Below are 22,928 nucleotides of genomic sequence, written 5' to 3' on the forward strand. Positions count from 1 at the left end.
GACCTTAAATAGAGGTGCACACACACAGGAAACATGAAACACCTGGGACGAAGGGGCGGAGTTACAGAAGAACACAGGTGAGTGGAAAAACACAGGTAGAACACAGGGGCACGGGTCACGTGGGACAACACAGGCACGAGGACAGACAGGAAACAGGGCCAGGACCTTACAATTACAATTATTTAGTTTATAATTCCATGTGTGTCCCCGATTGTATTAATGTGTAATGTCAATATTATTATTCTACAATGTAGATAAAAAAATAAATAAATAAAGAAATAAAGAAAAACAATAAATAAAAAGAGATGTGTCCAAACTTTTGTTTGGTAATATACATTCATTTCTGCATTTCAGGCCTGAAACACATTCCAAAAGAAGTTGAACGGTAAAGCACTGACCACTCTGTAATGTTACCAGTGCTTCTCTAAACACCTGAAATATGTTTTGGAACAAAGAATACCAAACTCTGCAGTTTTTCAGCTCCTATTTTGTTCCATGTTTCCTGCAATGTCCTAAGATGTGGAAAAAACACATTGTCATATTTTCCACACATTTCTTTGCAGGCAGGCCAGTCCAGTACCAGTACCCTCTTTTTCCACAGTCATGCCTTTGTTTGATTGGCGCCCACTGCCCATCCTTGCTCCCACCTTTTGTGAACTAATGATTATAATCAACTGTGTAATCAACTAAAAAGCAAATACCAGCTTAGACCATCTAACAAATAATGAATGGAATAAAAAAAAAAATGCATCCAGCGTTTTTGAAGAGAGCAGACCCACTCATATAGAGTTCCTCCTGGTGAAAGATTGTGTGATTTTACTCTATAACAATACTTTAATACTTTAAAGTACCTTTAATACTCACCCCTGTCTTTAGGAGGCAGTGGAGGGAGCAGTGAGGTTCCGTTACTGTTAGATATTCTCGTCATGGATGATGTGGGTGTGAACGGCACCATGTCAAATACGTCTGTGGAAGATACTGGGATACTTCCAGCCTAATGACATCAGCACAAACTTATTTTTAGTCTAAACATTCTTGACAACACAGCAAAAACTTATAATTACACTGGTATCACACCACTCTTAAAGAAACAGTTCATGGTGTCCATAGGGTTACTCGTGATGATACAAACATACAAAATAATACATAGTTATATATTATAAAAACACATGGGCAATTGTGTAAATAAATAAGTCAAGACCAAGAATTAAATATGCATTAAAAACTTATTTACAGTCTGATACATTTTAGTTTTGGACGTTTTAATTATCAATATTATTGTTTTTAAAATCCACGTTAAAAAGTGTCTCCTAACATTACGATTGAAAATATGATCAAAGATTTTGTATTTGATGTTCCTGTTCTCTCTGGGCTCCCCTTAAAATCAGGAAGTGTACTTCAAAATTAGATCCTTGAAGGTTCGCTCAAACATGCATTTCTGGACAAGCTGAGAGATACAGCATTGTCCCTGAAAGAATCATGTGGACTGAGGTGGTAGTATTACACAATTTTTCAAGATTACGACAATGAATATGACAAATAGGTATAAATTGCTGTGGACAGATTGCTCCCAAGGATAATAGGGGTTAGTAAATTTGCAAAAATTAAAAAACAGAATTACACAGGGTAAAAAGCTGTGATCATAATAGCTATGCTGATATATGTGCACTCATGGTTGTATAATATTCTAAATAAAAAATAAAATAAAAAAAAAATTACACGAGGCCGAGGGACACTGTAGCCATTGGCTGGCTGAAAGTGGGCGGGTTTAGCAGGAGGTGGGGTAAGCAGGCCGGCTGATTGGTTGGAATCAGGTGAACTGGCAGGTGTTAGACTGACAGAGGTAATGTCTAGAGAGGAGAACGAGGTGATGTCATCAGAGCAGAAGAAGAGCGCGGCGGGCCGGTGCAGCTGAGAGAGAGAGAGAGAGAAAAAGAGAGAGAGAAAAAGAGAGAGAGAAAAAGAGAGAGAGAGAGAGAGAGAAGAATTAAGACAGAGAAATAGGGAAAGAGAGACAGAGAGAAGAGAGAGAGATGGAGAGAAAAAGAGAAAGAAGAAGAAAGAGAGAGAAGGACAGGAAGGAGGATACACAGGAAAAGAAAGATTTTTAAAGAGGAAAATTTGAATTTTAAGGAGTTACTAGTACTTAGCAGTACTGGATTTATACAGGTTAATGAGCTTATTAATAATTACCGTATTTTTCTGACTATAAGGCGCACCGTATTATAAGGCGCACGATGAGTGAACGGTCTATTTTTAGTGTTAGTCCATACACAAGGCGCACTGGATTATAAGGCGCACTAAATGTCTCTTAAGCATGTCTCTTAACTGGAGCCATTTCACGGTCCTTACACACACACCGTAAGACTATGTTGAAGCACAGTTAGTATTACTCCGCGACGCTCCTGACAACGGTAGCCGTAACGCTCCGACAGACCATAATATTACTATGTTGAAGCACAGCAAGTACCGTATTACTCCGCGACGCTCCTGACAACGGTAGCCGCAACGCTCCGACAGACCATAATATTATGTTGAAGCACAGCAAGTACGTATTACTCCGCGACGCTCCTGACAACGGTAGCCGCAACGCTCCGACAGACCATAATATTATGTTGAAGCACAGCAAGTACGTATTACTCCGCGAGGCTCCTGACAACGGTAGCCGCAACGCTCCGACAGACCATAATATTATGTTGAAGCACAGCAAGTACCGCATTACTCCGCGAGGCTTCTGACTATAATAGCGTGTTGTGCCGAATTCGGTGAATAAAACGGTTTTAAAACAGAGATAAAGATTGGATAAGTTTCATTTCTGGATGAAGTGATTTCCAGCGCTGTTTGGATATAACTGTGGATTACAGGATTGATGGATTGATGGATTCTCTTTAGTCTGGACGCGTTTTGAAGGTAGGACCTGTGGCTGAGCGCGGGTGTGTGTTCGGGGGGTGGCGGCAGTGACCGGAGGTTACCCCAGGACAAAAGGAGAGCCTTTTATTACTGGAAACATGCGCTCTGACGCAGCTTTAATTCATGAAACATACATCCTACAGTAAAAGCACAGTTCTGGAATCCGGAGAGCCAGACGGTTCGAATGGTGTATGACATGACCGCATTCGATGAAATATGGACGAACGATAAACGCAAATATGAGAGTTATGAATTATTAAAATCATAACCAAGGCATATTTCGCCCTAAATGTTTATTTTCTGAAAGGATATTCCGCTAAATAGGCTAAATAGCTCAAAAGCAGAGATTCTAAGCTTTAAAATGGTATATTGGATGTCTATATTGAACCTGTAACTGTTCATAACTATTCAGAAACACAGCCAGTTGGGCCAGCGCGTGTTAAGAGGTTAACTTTACTTAGAAGTGGGCGCTAAAAAGAAACAGTTTGTGCTATTACCCCAGAACGGGTGGAAAGGAAAGTTTACCGGCACCTTGTTCTGGCCACGGAGCTACAGTGGAAACTAGCTACCCTGAACCACAGCCGAGAGGCAGTACGGCAGTCAAAGGTAAGGATCTTTTTCTGGCGTGGGTGAGGAATTCTGCACAACAGAGCGCCGTGTACCACATAAAATCGAGGTCAGTAAACACAAGCAAAATCCATACACAAGGCGCACTGCATTATAAGGCGCAATGACGATTTTTGGGAAAAAGTGCGCCTTATAGCCCGAAAAATACGGTAAGCAATTTTAACAAATAAACATATACAGTTGCAAGAAAAGATATGTGAACCCTTTGGGATTCCTTGGATTTCTGCATTGGTCATTAAATGTGTTCTGATCTTCATCTAAGTCACAACAATAGACAAACACAGTCTGCTAAAACTAATACCACACAAAAATGATATGTTAGCATGGTTTTATTGAACACAACATGTTAACATTTACAGTGAGGGGGAAAAATTATGGGAACCCCTAGGCTAATGACTTTACTACAAGCTAATTCCAGCCAGGATGTGATGAGATTGGATGTGTTGGTTGAAGCTGTCCTTCCCTATAAAATCTTTGTTCATGTTCATGTGTCCACGGTATAACAGACGGTCTACAAATGGAGAAGGTTCAGCACTGTTGCTTCTCTCCCTAGGTGTGATCGTCCTGTAAAGATGACTGCAAGAGCACAGAGCAGAATGATCAATGAGGTGAGGAAGAATCCTAGAGTGTCAGCTGAAGACTTACAGAAATCTCTGGCACATGCTAACATTTTGTGGACAAATCTACAATAAGAAACATTAAACAAGAATGGAGTTCATGGGAGGACACAACGGACGAAGCCACTGCTGTCCAAAAAAAACACTGCTGTTTGGAATGGTCCAAAATTCCTTCTGACCGTTGTGCAGGTCTGATCTGCAACTACAGGAAACATTTGGTTGAGGTTATTTCTGCCAAAGGAAGGCCAACCACTTATTAAACCCAAAGGTTCACATACTTTTTCCACCCTGCACTGTGAATGTTAACATGTTGTGTTCAATAAAATAATGCAAAATATATTTGTTTGTGTGGTAAAAGTTTAAACAGACTGTGTTTGTCTATTGTTGTGACTTAGATGAAGATCAGAACACATTAAATGACCAATTTATGCAGAAATCCAAGTAATCCCAAAGGGTTCACATACTTTTTCTTGCAACTGTATATCAAGCCTTTTGGGGAAAAAAAACTATTATTTACAGTTAATAACTACTGTAAGATATTTTATTTTAAAGTGACGGTCAGTAAGTTGTGGGAACATGAACATCAGACTTATAGTCTTTGTAACGTATAGATTTGGAAATGGCATAGAATAATATCAGTAACTTTAAGCCAAGCTCTTCACGAATCCTGTTCATGCAGCTTGCCATTAAGCTTTTGTCCCAACCCCACTATTAAACACTACTGCTTTCAATTCAATAGAAAATAATCTTAATAGCTGCCGCCTTCATGAACGAAAAATTATAATATATATATAATAATACTGGTGTCAATCGATAAAAAATTTAATCAAGGTTTTTAATTGGAAGGGCTCAATACTTGTATGCATACTTGACATTATTTAACGTACTGGAGACGACTGAGTGCTGATCAGCTGATCCTCCAGATCCTGAAGCTGCTTTTTAAGCTTCGAATTCTCCATTTCTAAATCTTGAATCTGAAACAGAAAAAAAAAAGTTTACCATTAAGAACACGGTCATTACTGCAGACCCAGAATCACACAAATAAATATGGAGGAGCAGTAAGTTATGTAACAGTGACACAGTTTTTCTTTCTGTTTAGTGAGTTTTTCCTGAATACAGCAGATTTTCTTCTCTAACGTTTGTCTCCTGCTGGCTTGATTTCCTGCCAGTTCTCTTGCTAGGATTGATTACATGCCAATATGTTTGTGTTGAGTTTTTTAAGTGCTTACAATATAAACAGCATGACATCTAGAGAATCAATACTGAACTCCTGAAGCTGTACTGCTGTAAACACTAGAACTGTAGGATACTTTTTGTGACAGACGTTCAAAATCTACTACAATACTGAAAACTACAAAACTAAACTAAACTAAATAAAACACACAACCACGCATTAAAGGGGAAAAAATATATGATTAACATTTAAAATTTGTCTAAGACTTTACTTGCATGGTCCATTTCATGGCCTTGTTGATGCTCAACTGACATTCAACTGAATTGAATGTCCATTACATTTAACTTAACCCTATGTTGAATGTAAATGGTTCAAAATAGAACCTAACCGTACACCTAACCCTAACCTTAACCATTAATCAACCATAAAATCAAACCCTACACCTGACCCTTACCCTAACCTTAACCTAAGCTTACAATCTAAACCTAAACCCAATCCTAAAATATAAAGATAAGCATTTGGGTTAGAGTTGAATGTAGGGTTATATTCAATAGAGAATCATTTACTTACCATTTATTTACCTTTTAGTTCATTTGCATTTAATAGACATGGAGTTGAATGTTAGTTGAATGTCAGTTGAGCATCAAAGAGGCCATCAAATGGACCATCCAAGTAAAGTGTTACCAAAATTTGATTGCATTCAGTGTAGGGTTGAAACGATTAGTCGACATTGTCGACAATGTCGATTATTTAAATTTGTCGACTACAAATTTCATTGTTGACTAATCGTTCATTTGTAACAGTACCGCATTACACAAAGTGCTGGGGACAGAAGCGCAATGGGAGATGTGTAAATGACACACTCACACAGTTTACACTCAACTTAGTATGTCTCCAAAAGTGCCCAAACACAACAGATTACATATTTATTCACTAAATACGGAGTACTTTACATGTCTAAACAACATCTGATCATTTAAATGGCTTTTAAATCTCATGTTTAGCTGTTTATATCATTTTTTAGAGATGGAGGACATGGCAGAAATAATCAATGACTAATCGGCCAATCGAAAAAATAATCGTCAGATTAGTCGACTACCAAAATAATCATTAGTTGCAGCCCTAATTCAGTAACAAAAGTGTGGTCAGGCTGATGGATGATCATTACCCCACCTCATCTACATCAACTCCCTAAATCATTCCAAAAGTACTGTAACAAGAGCACACAGTTCCTCCACTGCTCCACAGCTAAACAACATTAAAATGGTCCCAAGACATTTATGTCAACATTTCAACAAACAGCTCTGACGTCTTTCTCAACATCGCTTTAACAAGACAGTGTCAACATTTCAAAGAACTGTTTTAAACATTTATGCAATGAAGAGGTAGATGGAGGCTCTACACAGTATTTGTACAGTGGTCTTAATACATTGCTTGTTCAGTGTACAGTATATTGACTTGTGGTGTCAAAAACACCTGTCATTTTAGTGTGGGAGGTTTCATGGCTAAATTGGAGCAGCCTGGTGGACAATCTTCATTAATTACACATTGCACCAGTAAGAGCAGAGTGTGAAGGTTCAATTAGCAGGGTAAGAGCACAGTTTTGTTTAAAATATTGCAATGCACACAACATTATGGGTGGCATACCAGAGGACAAAAAAGGACAAATTGTTGGTGCACGTCTTGCTGGTGCATCTGTGACCAAGACAGCAAGTTGTGATGTATCAAGAGCCACGGTATCCAGGGTAATGTCAGCATACCACCAAGAAGGCCCACCACATCCAACAGGATTAACTGTGGACGCTGTAAGAGGAAGCTGTCTGAAAGTGATGTTCGGGTGCTAACCCGGATTGTATCCAAGAAACATAAAACCACGGCTGCCCAAATCACGTCAGAATTCAATGTGCACCTCAACTCTCCTGTTTTCACCAGAACTGTCCGTCTGGACAATAAATTATTGTGCTCTAAAACCAGGTGTTTCAGTTTCTCTGTCCAACCCCTTTTTTTTTAATTTTTTTTGATCATTGTAGTTGGAGACATTTGTTTCTTCTTCTTTACAGTAAACAGGCATTCACTCACAGCATTTCCGAACAGGTTTCTCCTCTCTTTCTCCTGCAGCCTCATAAAAGCAAGCTTAGGGCTGCAGGTCAATAACAGACTCCAGGGGTCCACATGACCTTCAGATAGCTCGCTTGAGCATGAACTAATAATGCAAGAAAACACAGCTGGCCAAAAAACAACATAGCAGCATAGTGTCTTTTATTTTTACCCCCTGGAAAGGACTTATTTGAGGTCAATGTACAAAAATTCTTAGATTATTTACTCTCTTAAAACCCCCAAATAGGACATCAGGCTTATACAGTTGCAAAAAAAATATGTGAACGCTTTAGGATTCCTTGGATTTTTGAATAGATTGGTCATTAAATGTGTTCTGATCTTCATCTAAGTCACAACAATAGACAAACACAGTCTGCTTAAACTAATACCACACAAAAATGATATGTTAGCATGGTTTTCTTGAACACAACATGTTAACATTCACAGTGCAGGGGGGGAAAAGTATGTGAACCCCTAGGCTAATGACTTTTCTAAGAGCTAGTTGGAGCCAGGAGTCAGCCAACCTAGAGTCCAATCAATGTGATGAGATCAGATGTGTTGGTTAAAGCTGCTCTCCCCTATAAAAAAACATGTGAATGTGATGTGAATCATGCCTCGCAAAAAAAGCTCTCAGAAGACCTCTGTTTAAGAATTGTTGACTATACAAAAGTATTTCTAAAAGCCTTAATGTTCATGTGTCCACTGTAAAACAGACGGTCTACAAATGGAGAAGGTTCAGCACTGTTGCTACTCTCCCTAGGTGTGGTCGTCCTGTAAAGATGACTGCAAGAGCACAGCGCAGTAAATCAATGAGGTGAGGAAGAATCCTAGAGTATCAGCTGAAGACTTACAGAAATCTTTGGCACATGCTAGCATTTTTGTTGACAAATCTACAATAAGAAAAACATTAAAAAAAACATTGCTGCACGTTTAAAGTTTGCAAAAGAACACCTGCATGTTCCACAGCAGTACTGACTAAATATACTATGGACAGATGAAACCAAAATTGAGTTGTTTGGAAGGAACACACAACATTATATGTGGAAATTCCTGCAGTTTTTTGCACTATGGCTGGAGCGTTGATAGCAAGTTCAACAACATCACACAAATTTACAATCAGGGATAGATTTGGCAAAGAAATAGACTTTAAGTCAAGCTCTTCACACTGCAGCAGTATGTAGATTAGCATTGTCTGGTAAAACAGCTCATTGGAATATGCATTCAGTGAATGTAAATCCTATGTCTGTTCACCTGCTGCAGGATTGGCTCTTAGGGATTGAAGAATATATATTATAATGCATTCAGAATGTCTTCAGATTGTTTCACATTTTGTTATGTTATGGGCTTGTGTTAAAAAAAGTCTCCCATCCTTCAGCACCTTCCAACAGCTCATCTGTGCACGAACCTATGATGCAACAGCACAGCTGTCCAAAGAACAACAGAGCAGCCAAGTGTCCAATTACATCTGCCCCCCTGGAAAGGGCTTATTACAGGTCAGTGTACAACAATTCTTCAAAGTCAAAGTCAAAGTGGTTTTTATTGTCATTTCAGCTATATACAGAGTACACAGTGAAATGAAACAACGTTCCTCCAGGGACCATGGTGCACATAAACACAGTGTAGACAGAACAATAGTGCAACAGTACAAAAGTGCAGACAGACAATACAACACCATACAGACAAAGAATAATAAATAACAAGACAGTGTGCAAATTTTGCAGTGTGCAAAAAGGACCAGGTGAGGTAGTAATTACTCTATTACACAGTGTGCAATAGAGTCCAGTGAGGTAGTAGGGTTTTTAGTGCTTTCCATTTTCTGGGGTAAGTGGGGTAAGAGTGTGTGTGCATGTACAGAAAAACCATCAGTTCAGTCTCTGCAGTTAAGGAGTCTGATGGCTTGGGGGTAGAAGCTGTTGCAGAATCTGGTCGTGCTGGACCGGATGCTGCGGTACCTTCTTCCCGAAGGCAGGAGGGAGAACAGTTCGTGTGAGGGATGAGTGGGGTCATTCACAATGCTGGTTGCTTTGCGGATGCTGCGGGTGGTGTAAATGTCCGTGATGGAGGGGAGAGAGACGCCGATGATCCTCTCAGCTGTCCTCACAATATGCTGGAGGGTCTTGTGGTCAGAGACGGTGCAGGTCCCAAACCAGGCAGTGATGCAGCTGCTCAGGATGCTCTCAATGGTCCCTCTATAGAAGAGTGTGAGGATGGGTGGAGGGAGACGGGCCTTTCTCAGCTTCCGGAGGAAGTAGAGACGCTGCTGGGCTTTCTTGGCTGTAGAGCTGGTGTTCAGGGTCCAGGTGAGGTTATCTGCTAAGTGGACACCAAGGAACTTGGTGCTCTTAACAATCTCCACAGAGGACCCGTCGATGTTGAGTGGAGAGTGGGTGTGTTGTGCTCTCCTGAAGTCAACAACCATTTCCTTTGTCTTGTCCACATTCAGGTGAAGGTTGTTGACTGTACACCAGTCTGTCAGCCGCTGCACCTCCTCTCTGTATGCTGACTCGTCGCCTTTGGTGATGAGACCCAGCACGGTTGTATCATCGGCGAACTTGATAAAGCTGTTAGAACTGTGTTTTGCAGCACAGTCATGAGTCAGCAGGGTGAACAGCAGAGGACTCAGGACACTGCCCTGGGGGGCCCCCGTGTTCAGTGTGATGGTGCTGGAGGTGCTGCCCCCGAACCGGACTGACTGGGGTCTCCCCGTCAGAAAGTCCAGGATCCAGTTGCAGAGGGGGGTGTTGAGGCCGAGCGAGCTTAGCTTCCTGGTGAGGTTCTGTGGGATGATGGTGTTGAATGCTGAACTGAAGTCTATAAACAGCATTCTGACGTAAGTGTCCTTCTTCTCCAGGTGGGTGAGTGAGAGATGAAGGGTGGTGGTGATGGCATCGTCCGTGGAGCGATTGGGACGATACGCAAACTGCAGGGGGTCCAGTGAAGAGGGCAGTTGTGTCTTGATGTTCCTCATGACTAGCCTCTCGAAGCACTTCATGATGATGGGTGTAAGTGCAACAGGACGGTAGTCATTGAGGCAGGACACTGTGGACTTCTTTGGCACGGGGACGATGGTGGTGGACTTGAGGCACGTTGGGACAGTGGCGCTGCACAGGGAGATGTTGAAGATGTCCGTGAGAACATCTGTCAGCTGGTCTGCGCACTCCCTGAGCACTCTGCCGGGGATGTTGTCTGGTCCTGCAGCTTTTCGTGGGTTGACTCTGCGCAGAGTGTTCCTCACATCCACTGCAGTCAGGCACAACACCTGCTCGTCCGGCTTGGGCATGGTCTTTCTCGCCATCGTGTTGTTTTGTGCCTCAAACCGTGCATAAAAGTTGTTTAGGGCATCAGGGAGGGAGGCATCACGTTCACAGGACGGTGGCATTGTCCTGTAGTTGGTGATTGCCTGGATGCCCTGCCACATGCGCCGCGCGTCACCCGTTTTCCTTGAAGTGGCTGTGGATTCTCTGGGCATGTGCGCGCTTTGCCACTCTGATAGCTCTTGACAGGTCGGCTCTCGCTTTCCTCAGGGCCACCTTGTCACCCACTCTGAAGGCGGAGTCGCGGGTCCTCAGCAGCGCACGTACCTCAGCAGTCATCCAAGGCTTCTGGTTTGGGCGTGTAGTGATGGTCTTGGAGACAGTGACATCATCAATACACTTGCTGATGTAGCCAGTGACTGATGCTGCATACTCCTCCAAATCAACAGAATCGCCTTCAGTAGCAGCCTCCCTAAACATGTCCCATGCAGTGCACTCAAAACAGTCCTGAAGGGCAGAGATGGAGCCTGCCGGCCAGGTTTTCACCTGCTTCTGAACTGGTCTGGAGCGTCTGATGAGTGGTGTGTATGTTGGTGTCAGCCAAACACACATGTGATCCGAGAAAGCGAGGTGGGGGCGGGGCTCCGCCCGGTACGCGCTGGGGATGTTTGTGTAAACAAGATCCAACGCGCTCGCTCCTCTCGTTGCAAAGTTCACATGTTGGTGGAATTTAGGGAGCACTGACTTGAGATTTGCGTGGTTGAAATCTCCGGCGATAATAAACAGTCCGTCTGGGTGTTTGTTTTGCAGATCGCTGATAGTCCGATAGAGTTCACACAGAGCCTCTTTAGCATTAGCACCAATGCTAGCGCTGGGTGGAATGTAGACAGCAGCTATTAGCACGGCGGAGAACTCCCGTACTAAATAAAAAGGTCTGTACTTGACTATCAGGAACTCCACCAGCGGAGAGCAGTGTTTGGCGACAGTCACAGCGTTGTTACACCATTCCGTGTTGATGTAAACACACACGCCTCCACCGCGGGTCTTCCCGGATAGAGCCGCGCTTCTATCGGCTCTGAACGCGGTTAGCCCGGCTAGCTGAATGGCGCTGTCCGGAATGTTGTCGTTAAGCCACGATTCCACAAAAACCAAAACACAGCAGTCTCTGAACTCACGCTGGGTAGTTCGCTGGAGTCGGATGTAGTCCAGTTTATTGTCAAGGGAACAGACGTTTGCAAGAAAGAGCGATGGTATAGCCGGCCGGCTAGGTGTAGCCTTTAGCCTCGCGCGGATCCCGGCTCTCTTTCCGCGCTTCCGCTTACGCTCGCACCGCTTGCGATGGCACTTCCGCTGGGCTCCGGCGTCAGGAAACACCACGGGCTGGCGGCCTGGGTCTCTTAGCAGGCTAAGCTCAAGTAGCGTCTGCAGAACCTCGTCCGGTAGCGTGTTTTCTGGCTGGTTTCTTCACTGTAGCAGGGTCTGGCGGTGGTAGAACATGTGCACGGGTGTTCCGATGCACATATTTGCAGGAAATAAACGGAAAAAACGACAAATAGTAACACAAAAGAACCATTTAACGGACCCGGAGCGGCCGCTGCGTGTTAACGCGCCGCCATCTTGGGTGGGACATTCTTAGAATGTTTACTCTCTTAAAACCCCCAACATGGACATCAGGCTTACAGTCACTGTAACCTGTAAGCATCTAGAATATTCTTTAATATTTGTGCAGATTTTTAATGGCATACATCAGGGGTGTCCAAACTACGGCCCGCGGGCCATTTGCGGTGAGGTATTTTAGAAATAGAATGAAAGTTGGCCCGCTGTTAAGCAGGTTTTTATAATGTGAGATTCAAAGTTTGAACGCTAGGTGTCAGAAACGGGCCAAAGAGTCTAAAAGCGGAGAGGGTGCGCATTTCTAGTGCAGAAAAACGGGGCAAAAGAATCTAAAAGCGGAAAAGGTGCGCATTTATAGCGCAGGAAAACGGGCAAAGAGTCTAAACGCAGAGAGAGTACGCATTTTTAGCGCAGAAAAACGGGCCAAAGAGTCTAAAAGCGGAGAGAGTGCGCATTTCTAGCGCATAAAAACGGGCCAAAGAGTCTAAAAGCGGAGAGAGTACGCATTTCTAACGCAGTAAAACGGGCAAAGAGTCTAAAAGCAGAGAGAGTACGCATTTCTAGCGCAGAAAAACGGGGCAAAGAGTCTAAAAGCGGAGAAGGTGCGCATTTATAGTGCAGAAAAACAGGGCAAAGAGTCTAAAAGCAGATGAGTGCACATTTCTAGCACAGAAAAACGGGCAAAGAGTCTAAAAGCGGAGAGAGTGCGCATTTCTAGCGCAGGAAAACGGGCAAAAAGTCTAAAAGCAGAGAGAGTACGCATTTCTAGCGCAGAAAAACAGGGCAAAGAGTCTAAAAGCGGAAAGAGTGCGCATTTCTAGCGCAGAAAATCGGGCCAAAGAATCTAAAAGCGGAAAGAGCACGCATTTCTAGCGCAAGAAAACGGGGCAAAGAGTCTAAAAGCGGAGAGAGTGCGCATTTCTAGTGCAGAAAAACGGGGCAAAGAGTCTAAACGCGGAGAGGGTGCGCATTTCTAGCGCAGAAAAACGGGCCAAAGAGTCTAAAAGTTGCCGTAATTAAGGAGTTTAATATTAAGAGACATCATGAAATTAAACATCAATTAGAAAAATCTTAGTTTACACAACACTGTCAAAGATAAAGATAGTAAGTGGAGTAAAATGGTGTGTAAATGAAATAATCAGGAAAAAAGTATTATTTAAAGTGGTATATTTGATTGTTTGTTTTATTACAGAATGTGGCCCGTGACTTCAAATATATTTCTCCTTCTGGCCCCCAACAAAAAAAGTTTGGACACCCCTGGCATACATAATATCTGTGACTTCAAATCAAGCTCTTAGCACAGCAGGAGAATGCAGACAAGCATTTTCTAGTTGAAATAGTGCATCAGAGTGTGCATTAAAGGTGGGGGAAATTTTCGACTCTTAAAATGACCTCGATTCGGACAGGGATGGTTCTGAATTGGTCCAGACCTGCCATCATGTAAGCAATTTGCGTAAAGTGCCTGTCCATTTTGATCTCCTAGTACACTTGCATGATTCCATGTTCAAAAATATGCATATCATTTGATCAATGCTGATTTATGCCCGGTTAGCACGAGCGCTAATCCATGAAGCCATCCGCTACTTTTGTCCACGTCATTTTTCTTCACACTGCTGACACACCGTCAATGTGCTGAAGTCTCTCAGGCACACTCTCTCACTCTGTCTCACACACACCCTCGTGTGCACGTGCACACACAGCTGATGGCATGTTTCCTCTTTCCGTAGTAGTTAGTTAGAATATGCAGCTACACTTTATTTAATTCCTTCATTAATGCTTAGTAACTCAGCACATTACAACATTCTCATCTAAAAAGCATCAAAACTAACCAGAGATATTATAATACAGTAAAAAAGCGCTATAATATACTTTGCATAAGTATTCTGTATTCATACACAGATCAAACATAGATCAGCCACAACATTAAAACAGCTCCATATATACATTACATTGGTTAGCCATTAGGGGTGGGCAATATTATATCGTATACAATATATCGTGACACAGAAATATCATGTTATTAAAAATCCATATCGTGATAATAGGGCTGTTCTGTCTATTATTTCTATTCTATTATCTATTACTTACTGTGAAGCTTTAGGTGTATTTATTGTATAATACCCCTATATACCCCTATAAGCCATAACAATATAATGACCTTCTTGTTTCTGCTTTCGTAGTAGCTTGTTTTAATATTACCCTAAAATCATTAATCCTTTTCCATTTGGTTAATAGAAATATATATACTTGTTTTAAGTAAATAGAAATAGTGTCAAAGAGCCTATTAAATAGCAGAATGTATTATGGATCATTACAGATACCATATTTTTGGCACTATAAAGCACACTTAATACCTTTAATTTTCCCAAAAATCATCAGTGTGCCTTATAATCTGGTGAGCCTTATGTATAAACTGTATCAGTCAGGTTGTAAGGAGCAGTAAAGCCAGCTAGCACTGCTGAAGCAGTATTAGCATTAGCCACTAACCGAGGTAAGCGCTAGCTCTTTCGCTGTTCAGAGCTGAGAATTATTGGCCTGTATCCTGCTGCTAAGCCTGGCTAGCACTGCTGGAGCAGTATAAGCATTGGTCGCTAACTGCGCTAAGCGCTAGATCTTTCACTATTCAGAGGTGTGAATTATCGACCTATAGGCTGCTGCTCTAGCCAGGGTTAGCAGCAGCCTATAGGTCGATAATTCACACCTCTGAATAGTCTTAGTGCCTTAGTGCTGGAGAAATCTGGGAATCTAAGCTTACTGTAAAAAAACGGAAGAGCTTTACTCACCCAAATAAATAGTTTTATTTAGTTAACCCTACCCTATTACCACCACTCAACAGTGAGATCTGCTGAATTAGAAGGGAAACATGGGACACCCCTGTTCCTTCCTAGTGTCACAAAAATGTGCCTCATCTGATGCTCCTTTTGTATGAAAATAGACAGTCTTTAATGGTGCGCCTATAATCCGATGCACCTTAAAGTGCGAAAAAAAAAATCACTTTAAAATTACCAAGTAGTCATGGAGTGAGGAAAAAAATCTTGCATAGAAAAAAACGATGCATCGCAGACCTCTGGATTGTAATCGAATTGAATTGCAATGCGCCTAGTGATTCAGAAAAGGTGAATCCTATGTCTGCTTACCTGCTACTAGGTTATCTCATTAGACATGAGAAAAAAAATATATATATATATGAATTAAGAATGTCTTAAGATTGTGTCACTTTTTCACCTTTTGTAATGTTATATAATCCCCCATTATTCAGCACCTTCAGATAGCCCTTGTGTGCATAAACTAATGATGCAACAACACAGCTGTCCAAAGATCACAGAGCAGTGTCCAATTACATCTGCCCCCCTGGAGAGGACTTATGAGAGATCGATGTTCAAAAAGTTCTTAGAAGTTTTACTCTAATAACCCCCAGCATGAACATCAGTCTTAAAGTCACTGTAACACTGTAAGCATGTGAAACATAACATGTCAGACAACTCAGCGTGGATCACGTAGATCGAATATTCTTACACAGTTCCTGCAGATTATGCGGTAGGGGTGGAGTGTTGATTTCCTAAATTTCCTTCGGGATAAATAAAGTATCTATCTATCTATTTAGCATCCAATAACATCCCACACATTTTCTATCAGGAATAGGCCTGGCCATGGCATAGCATAGCATCTGTATCTTCAAGGCAAACACTTGAAACAGGGGCAGTAGTACGTGGAAACGCGTTTTTCTGTGTTCAATAAATGTGAATTCCATGTCTTTTCAGATGCTGAATAAATACCCATAAAAATGTTTAGCTCTGCAAAGAATTAAGAGACCACTTCAGTTTCTAAATCAGTTTGTTTGATTTTGCTATTTATAGGTATATGTTTGAGTAAAGTGGACAACAATTCTCCCAAATTCCAAATAAAAATATGGTCATTTAGAGCATTTATTTGCAGAAAATAAGAAATGGCTGAAATAACAAAAAAAGATGCAGAGCTTTCAGACCTCAAATAATGCAAAGAAAACAAGATCATATTCATAAAGTTTTCAGTTTTCAAATCAATATTTGGTTGGATAACCCTCTTTTTAATCACAGTTTTTATGCATCTTGGCATGTTATCCTCCACCAGTCTTACACACTGCTTGTGGATAATTTTTACGCCACTCCTGGTGCAAAAATTCAAGCAGTTCAGCTTGGTATGATTGCTTGTGATCATCCATCAGAGATTTTCAATTTGATAAAAAAAAACTCGTAATTTTTAAGTGGTCTCTTATTTTTTTCCATTCCCTTAAAAACATCTAGTTTTACTCCATCATTCAGCACCTTCAGACTGCTCTCTTGTGAACGAACTAATGATGCAACAACACACAGTCAGCCAAAACAAAACAGAGCAGCCAAGTGTCCAATTACTTTTGTCCCCCTAGAGAGGCCAATGTACAAGAAATTCTTAGAATTCATACTTTTGACCCCAACATCACTCATCATGGACATCAGTCTTACAATCATTGTTTGTTTCTGTATAGAGTGGCCTGCAAAATATTTATACTTTTATACCCTGGAACTTTTTCACATTTTTAGTGTCGCCAGACTGTGCTCGCCAAAACTGTGCTCTTACCCTGATAATTGAACTTTCACACTCTGCTCTTACTGGTGCAATGTTGCAATGATGCAATTAATGAAGATTGGCCACCAGGCTGCTCCAATTTTGCCCTGAAACCTCCCACACTAAAATGACAGGTGTTTCAGTTTCATTGTCCAACCCCTGTATGTGATAGAGAGTGCTGTATGTGCATAATGCCTGTTCTTACCCGCTTCTGTAGATTGCCTATTTGTTTTCTCGTCTCCACGTCTTTCCCTCCAGACTCTAGGAACTTTTTATAGGCCAGGTCAAACGCCTGACCAATCGCCACAGTGATCTCTTCTGCCTAAACACCAGACATTATAAATAGATAGAAAAGATATATTAGACCAGGGGCATCATTCAATATGTCACAGAATGAATAACAGACATGTGACTCTTTCAGAAATCAGAAGACCCCACACACATATCCCACAGGTTAATGTAACATTCTCTAGCTTCCACTTAACATGCGAAACAACACTAGTTATGGTCCTATGACTTTTGGAATGTCTGTATAAATTTAATTTAATATAACTAAAAAGTAACAGAATACTTTAAAATAACAATATTTAATTTACTTTATTACAATTATTGCCTATTCTTACATAATAACTATTATTTTCAATTACTATTAACGCATGCAGTTCATACTTACACATTTCTCGCTGTCGAAGACATAGCAAAGGTGCCGTTTGGTCTCGGGTTCAGTGCAGATGTAGGTGAAGATGCGCTTGTCTGTTTTGTCATCAGCGCAGAAAGACATCCTGTGCAGCTGGCAGTTGTGCTGTATCTCCTGCAGAGAGAGAAATTAAAACAGCAGCTCCCAAATCCTGTATTAAAGACCCCACACTGTGCAGAATTTTATACACTTCCTTATCTGATTCACATCTGATTTAATTCATTATCTAATCAACAAGCACATCAGCCGCTGGGTCAGGTGCATTTCCCATAATAGCAATATGTAATAGTGCAGCTATACTGGAGGATTTTGTTCTTAAATTTGCTTTTAAGTATTTGATTCAAAGAAATACAGAACAAGACCGATTATGGGTAATAGTAGTATTGATAAGATTCAGTTTAATAAACTTTAAATTTGAGCATTTCCCTCAAAATGTTAGTTAATATTAGCTAACGAAAATAGCCTACATGGTGTCTCAGTGAGATAAAAGTACAAGTCAAGCTAAGATTATGTTCACAAAGCAGGTAAATGTGGCCGTTGTTTGCCTCATATTTGACACTGAATCTAATATTTTTCATTCTGATTTGGGTCACTTCAATACGTGATAATGAAATCTGATACATATCTGATTCAGGACAATGCAGCTCTAAACAGTCTGACTAACCATATCAGAATTAACGTGACTTTTATGTCAAAGAGAAGGAAAAAAGGCTGTGAGCAGATACAATGTAAAATGAACAACAGCAATAAGTCAAGGTTTCAGTGGTGGGATAAAAATATAAGAGAACTCATAAATAAAAAGCTCCCAAATTTTCACTGATGCTTCTATTACAATATTAGAAGGTTTGTATCACAGCAGCTCAGTGTTTCTAATGAAATGGATGAAGTTAAATAATGGTTGATGGTTTAAAGCAGGGGCACTAAATTAAAAATCTGTATAGTCCAGTTGGAGAATTTTTATTTTATTTTATATAACATCAGAAAAATTAGACCGTTTCTGACGCAACAGGCCACCCAACTCCTGGTACAAGCAGTCGTCATCTCACCAACCAAAACGGGCACATGTCACCCCGCTGCTCATTGAGCTCCATTGGCTATCAGTTGATGCTCGTATTAAATTCAAAGCTCTTACAATCCCCTACAAGGTGATGACAGAACAGCTCCTTCCTACCTGCACTCGCTCCTGAAGGCCTACGCTACCTCCCGGCCGCTGCGCTCCTCCAATGAACATCACCTCGCTTTGCCAAACATTCACACAAAGCAATCCAGACTGTTCTCATACAGAGTTCCCCAACGGTGGAACAAACTACCTTCCACTACCAGATCAGGAGAATCTCTCGCTATCTTTAAGAAACTCCTGAAGACAGAGCTCTTCAAAGAGCACTTACTCTCCTAACACCTCTAACACACTAACTACTTCTAACCTCATTTCCTTCTTCCCCTCCTTCACTCCTCTATCTCATTATTTCCCTTCGACCTCCTTCAAGCCCTATCTAAAAATGTTTTACCTTTAACTTCTATTACTTTTGTACTTGACTATTGTAAGTCGCTTTGGACATAAGCTTCTGCCAAATGTAATGTAATATATATATATATATATATATATATATATATATATATATATATATATATATATATATACATATATATATATATATATATATATGTATATATATATATAAAACATCTGACCCATGAGGTTGTTTGAACTATGATGAAAAAAATATATAATAATCATAAATTGCCACCTGTCTCTCTCTCTCTCGCACTCGGTGTGTCTTTAGTTTCCACCCGTTCTCGTTTTCCGCCTGTTCTCAGGCTCCCCATCTATTTAAAAAGCCGTTTTTTCCCGGCCTGCACAGATCTTATTGGCTGAGGAGAGCGTTTGTTGATCTTAGAGCACACGTGATTAGTCTGTGAGTTTACTGCGCTGCAGGGCATATAAACCGTAAAGACAAAAAAAAGTTCAGCCGCTTTAAATAAACACTGTCAGATTTAAATCCTTCTCTGTAGTTTTTCGATTTGAGTCCGGACCCGGACAACGTCTGGATCCGGACCCGGACCGCAGGCCGCTTATTAGTGACCCCTGGCTTAAAGAATCCAAAAACACAAACTAAAGCAGTGTCTGTGACTGAATAACGTGTCCTTTATACAGTGAGCTCCTGTAAGTCTGGTGAGGTTGAAACTGAAACTTCACATGAAGCACTGCTCTTTATTGCAATACAGTGTGAGCTGTTCACACAAATGTCAGGTATGAATCACATTAAAAATATAATGTTAACAGCCTCAAATAAACATCGGATTTAAAAGATCAGAAAATCAGATTTAGACCAATTTCATGCATTGTGTGAATGTAATGGTGGTCCCTCAATCGGGATATTTTTCCACACTGACTTTGTGACAGAAAATGGAGTTTTAGTAAGAATTATATTTATATTTATATTCATACATCTTGGTCTTTCTTTGGGCAGAAGGTTATAGAAAATGCTTGTGCTAATATTTTATGATAACTGCAATCCATAATTTCTCACTTCTTTACCTTAATTTTTTGTGGTTTTCCTTTGATGATGCAGTGTGTCTATATAGTGTTTGAAATGATTAATATGTGCCACAATCACTGTATTGAACAGCTTACCTTAGTTTTTGGATCCAGTATTTTCACTCCATATATGGATATCTGCAGCTCTACTTTGGGCAGCTTTTGGCCTTCTGACTTTTTGATATGCCTCTGAAACTGAGGAAACAGAAAATCTGTATTACTGACTGTGTCAACTGAGCAGTCAATAACATCCAGCAGCAGCAGAGTTGACGGACTGGTGCTTTTCTAAAGGTCAACTTGTCGACTTATTCTGGTAATCTCCTTACGCTTCTAGCTATAGCAATCCTGCAGGAATGTGCTGCCAAATAAAGAACAAAGTTGTTCATTTTGACCACTCATTTTTTTTCTTTTATAAATCATTGGTTGTTTGGATCAGTAATTTCAGTTAAATATATCATATAGCAGACAAACACAATGATATTTGAGAAGTGAAATGAAGTTTATAGGATTTACAGAAAGTGTGCAAAAAATCTTTAAACTAAATTAAGCAGGTGCATAAATTTGGGCACCTCAACAAAAATTACATTAATATTTAGTAGATCCTCCTTTTGCAGAAATAACAGCCTCTAAACGCTTCCTATAGCTTCCAATGAGAGTCTGGCTTCTGGTTGAAGATATTTTGGATAATTTTTCTTTACAAAACATCTCCAGTTCAGTCAGGTTTGATGGTCCGCTTTAAATCACACCACAGATTTTCAATAATATTCAGGTCTGGAGACTGATATGGCCATTCCAGAACATTGCACTTGTTTCTCAGTGTTGCACTGGTCACACAGCTCCACAGCATGATGAACCACCACTTAATTTTACTGTGGGTAACAAATGTTTGTCTTGGAATGCTGTGTTCTTTTTTCACCATGCATACTGTCCTCCAAATAACTCAATTTTAGTTTTATCAGTCCACAGCACCTTATTCCAAAATGAAGCTGACTTGTCCGAATGTGCTTTAGCTTTAGCATACCTCAAGCGACTCTGTTTGTGGCGTGTGCTCAGAAAAGGTTCTTCTGCTTTACTCTCCTATACAGCCTCTCCTTGTGTAAAGTGCACTGAATAGTTGAACGATGCACAGTGACTCCATCCATCTGCAGTAAGATGATGATGTAGGTCTTTGAATCTGGTCTGTGAGTTAACTATGACTGTTCTCACCATCCTTCTCCTCTAATTATCTGAGATTTCTCTTGGTCTGCCACTTCGGATCTTAACTAGAACTGTGCCTGTGGTCTTCCATTTCCTCACTGAGTTCCTCACAGTGGAAACTGACAGCTGACATTTCTGATAAAGCTTTTTATATCCTTCCCTTAAACCATGATGTTGATCAATCTTGATCTTTTGATCTTGATTTAGATCATTTGAGAGTTTTGTTTTAAGGCTCCCATTTTGCCACTCTTCAGAGAAGATGAAAGCGGCCACTTTAACCCTTTCTCAGAATTGGATTCACCTGTGTGAATGTAAGTCAAGGGTCAATGAGCTTACCGAACTAATTTTATGTTCCAATAATTAGTGTTAAAGATATACAAATCAATGAAATGCCAATGGTGCTCAAATTTATGCACCTGACTAATTTTGTTTAAAGAATTATTGCACACTTCCTGTTAATCCTATAAAACTCATTTCACTTCTTACATATCACTGTGTACATCTGCTATATGATATATTTACCTGAAATTACTGATCCAAATAACCAATGATTTATAAACATTTTCATACCACTATATAAAAAATACATGAAGAAATATGAAAAAAAAAATGCTAAAAACTCCTCTTGAAATTGATTTAATGTGATCGAGCTAATGAAATGAAAGTAATCAGAGTCATGAAGTGCCTGTGTGTGTCAATATGTGGTGCAGGTGCATGTGTGCCTGTCTGCATTCTAAAGCAGTGGCGCCAATACAATTTATATTAAAATGTATCTGGTGAAAACAAAACTAAATATAAAAAAAAATCTATAAAGGAGGTGAATGTCAATTTCAATTAATTTTCATATAATTGCACATTCCTACTCTCTACTGTTCAGTGTGGCCCAGATCTGATCAGATGACGTTAAACACTGCAGCAAGTGTAGAGTTCGGAAAGCGGAAACCGTTCTAGAGTTTCATGAATTATCAGACTTATTCAGTCATTAGAAATCAGTTTCAACAGTTTATTTTAATCAGATATTTGTTGCCAAAACTGACAAAAATAGATACAGAAACATCATTTTACAGAAAAAATGAAATTAGTGTTAATCAAGGTTCCTGGTTATAATAACAGAGACGACTTCCTCTTTACAGGCCACTAGAGGGCAACGTCAATTCAACTGACCACATTAAAGAGTGTTTGACTGGAGGCCAAACCCCACCGTAAAACCCGCTGCTGCTATTTGGAGAAGTGGGTCTTGCCGTAACAAATCAACAATTAGACCAGGATATAAAAGTGAATGTGAGCATGACCTTCCTCAATTTAAACTGCACTACTTTTACTAGAACCTAATAAAAACACTTTATAACAGTCTTATCAGAGTCTAACTGTAGGATTTCTTTTTTACAGTATAAGAGCTGCGTTAGTACTGAAGTGGTTTCAGTCAGGCGAATACAGACACAGAAACGTGTTTTGTCAGATGACTGTTTAATCCTGTGTGTTTAAAGAAGCTGTGTGTGAGGATGTAAAAGAAAGATTCAGCGTTTCTCATCGCTCCAGTATGATCTGAGATCAGGTCTACTGAAATTCAGTCAGCATTTGGTTATTCTTAGAATACTGTGCCTTTTGATCTTTACAA

At 40.4% G+C, this 22,928-nt stretch overlaps 1 protein-coding gene across 3 annotated transcripts in view; it reads right to left on the bottom strand.

Annotated features, from left to right (window-relative positions):
* The window catches only part of gulp1b (GULP PTB domain containing engulfment adaptor 1b), a 125,626-nt gene that overhangs the window by 11,031 nt on the left and 91,667 nt on the right, over positions 1-22,928 (bottom strand). For 2 of the 3 annotated variants that reach the window (XM_049479333.1, XM_007248802.3), the window contains 6 exons: positions 20,210-20,308; positions 17,551-17,688; positions 17,083-17,199; positions 5,042-5,128; positions 1,720-1,911; positions 865-994 (listed from right to left, as the gene is read on the bottom strand). In XM_049479333.1, the coding sequence (XP_049335290.1) occupies positions 865-994; positions 1,720-1,911; positions 5,042-5,128; positions 17,083-17,199; positions 17,551-17,688; positions 20,210-20,308 (763 nt within the window). The remainder of the gene's footprint in view (positions 1-864; positions 995-1,719; positions 1,912-5,041; positions 5,129-17,082; positions 17,200-17,550; positions 17,689-20,209; positions 20,309-22,928) is intronic. The other variant, XM_007248805.3, reaches the window with a different exon arrangement.

The sequence above is a fragment of the Astyanax mexicanus genome, chromosome 5, assembly GCF_023375975.1.
Source record: "Astyanax mexicanus isolate ESR-SI-001 chromosome 5, AstMex3_surface, whole genome shotgun sequence".
In the NCBI taxonomy this organism is placed as follows: domain Eukaryota; kingdom Metazoa; phylum Chordata; class Actinopteri; order Characiformes; family Acestrorhamphidae; genus Astyanax; species Astyanax mexicanus.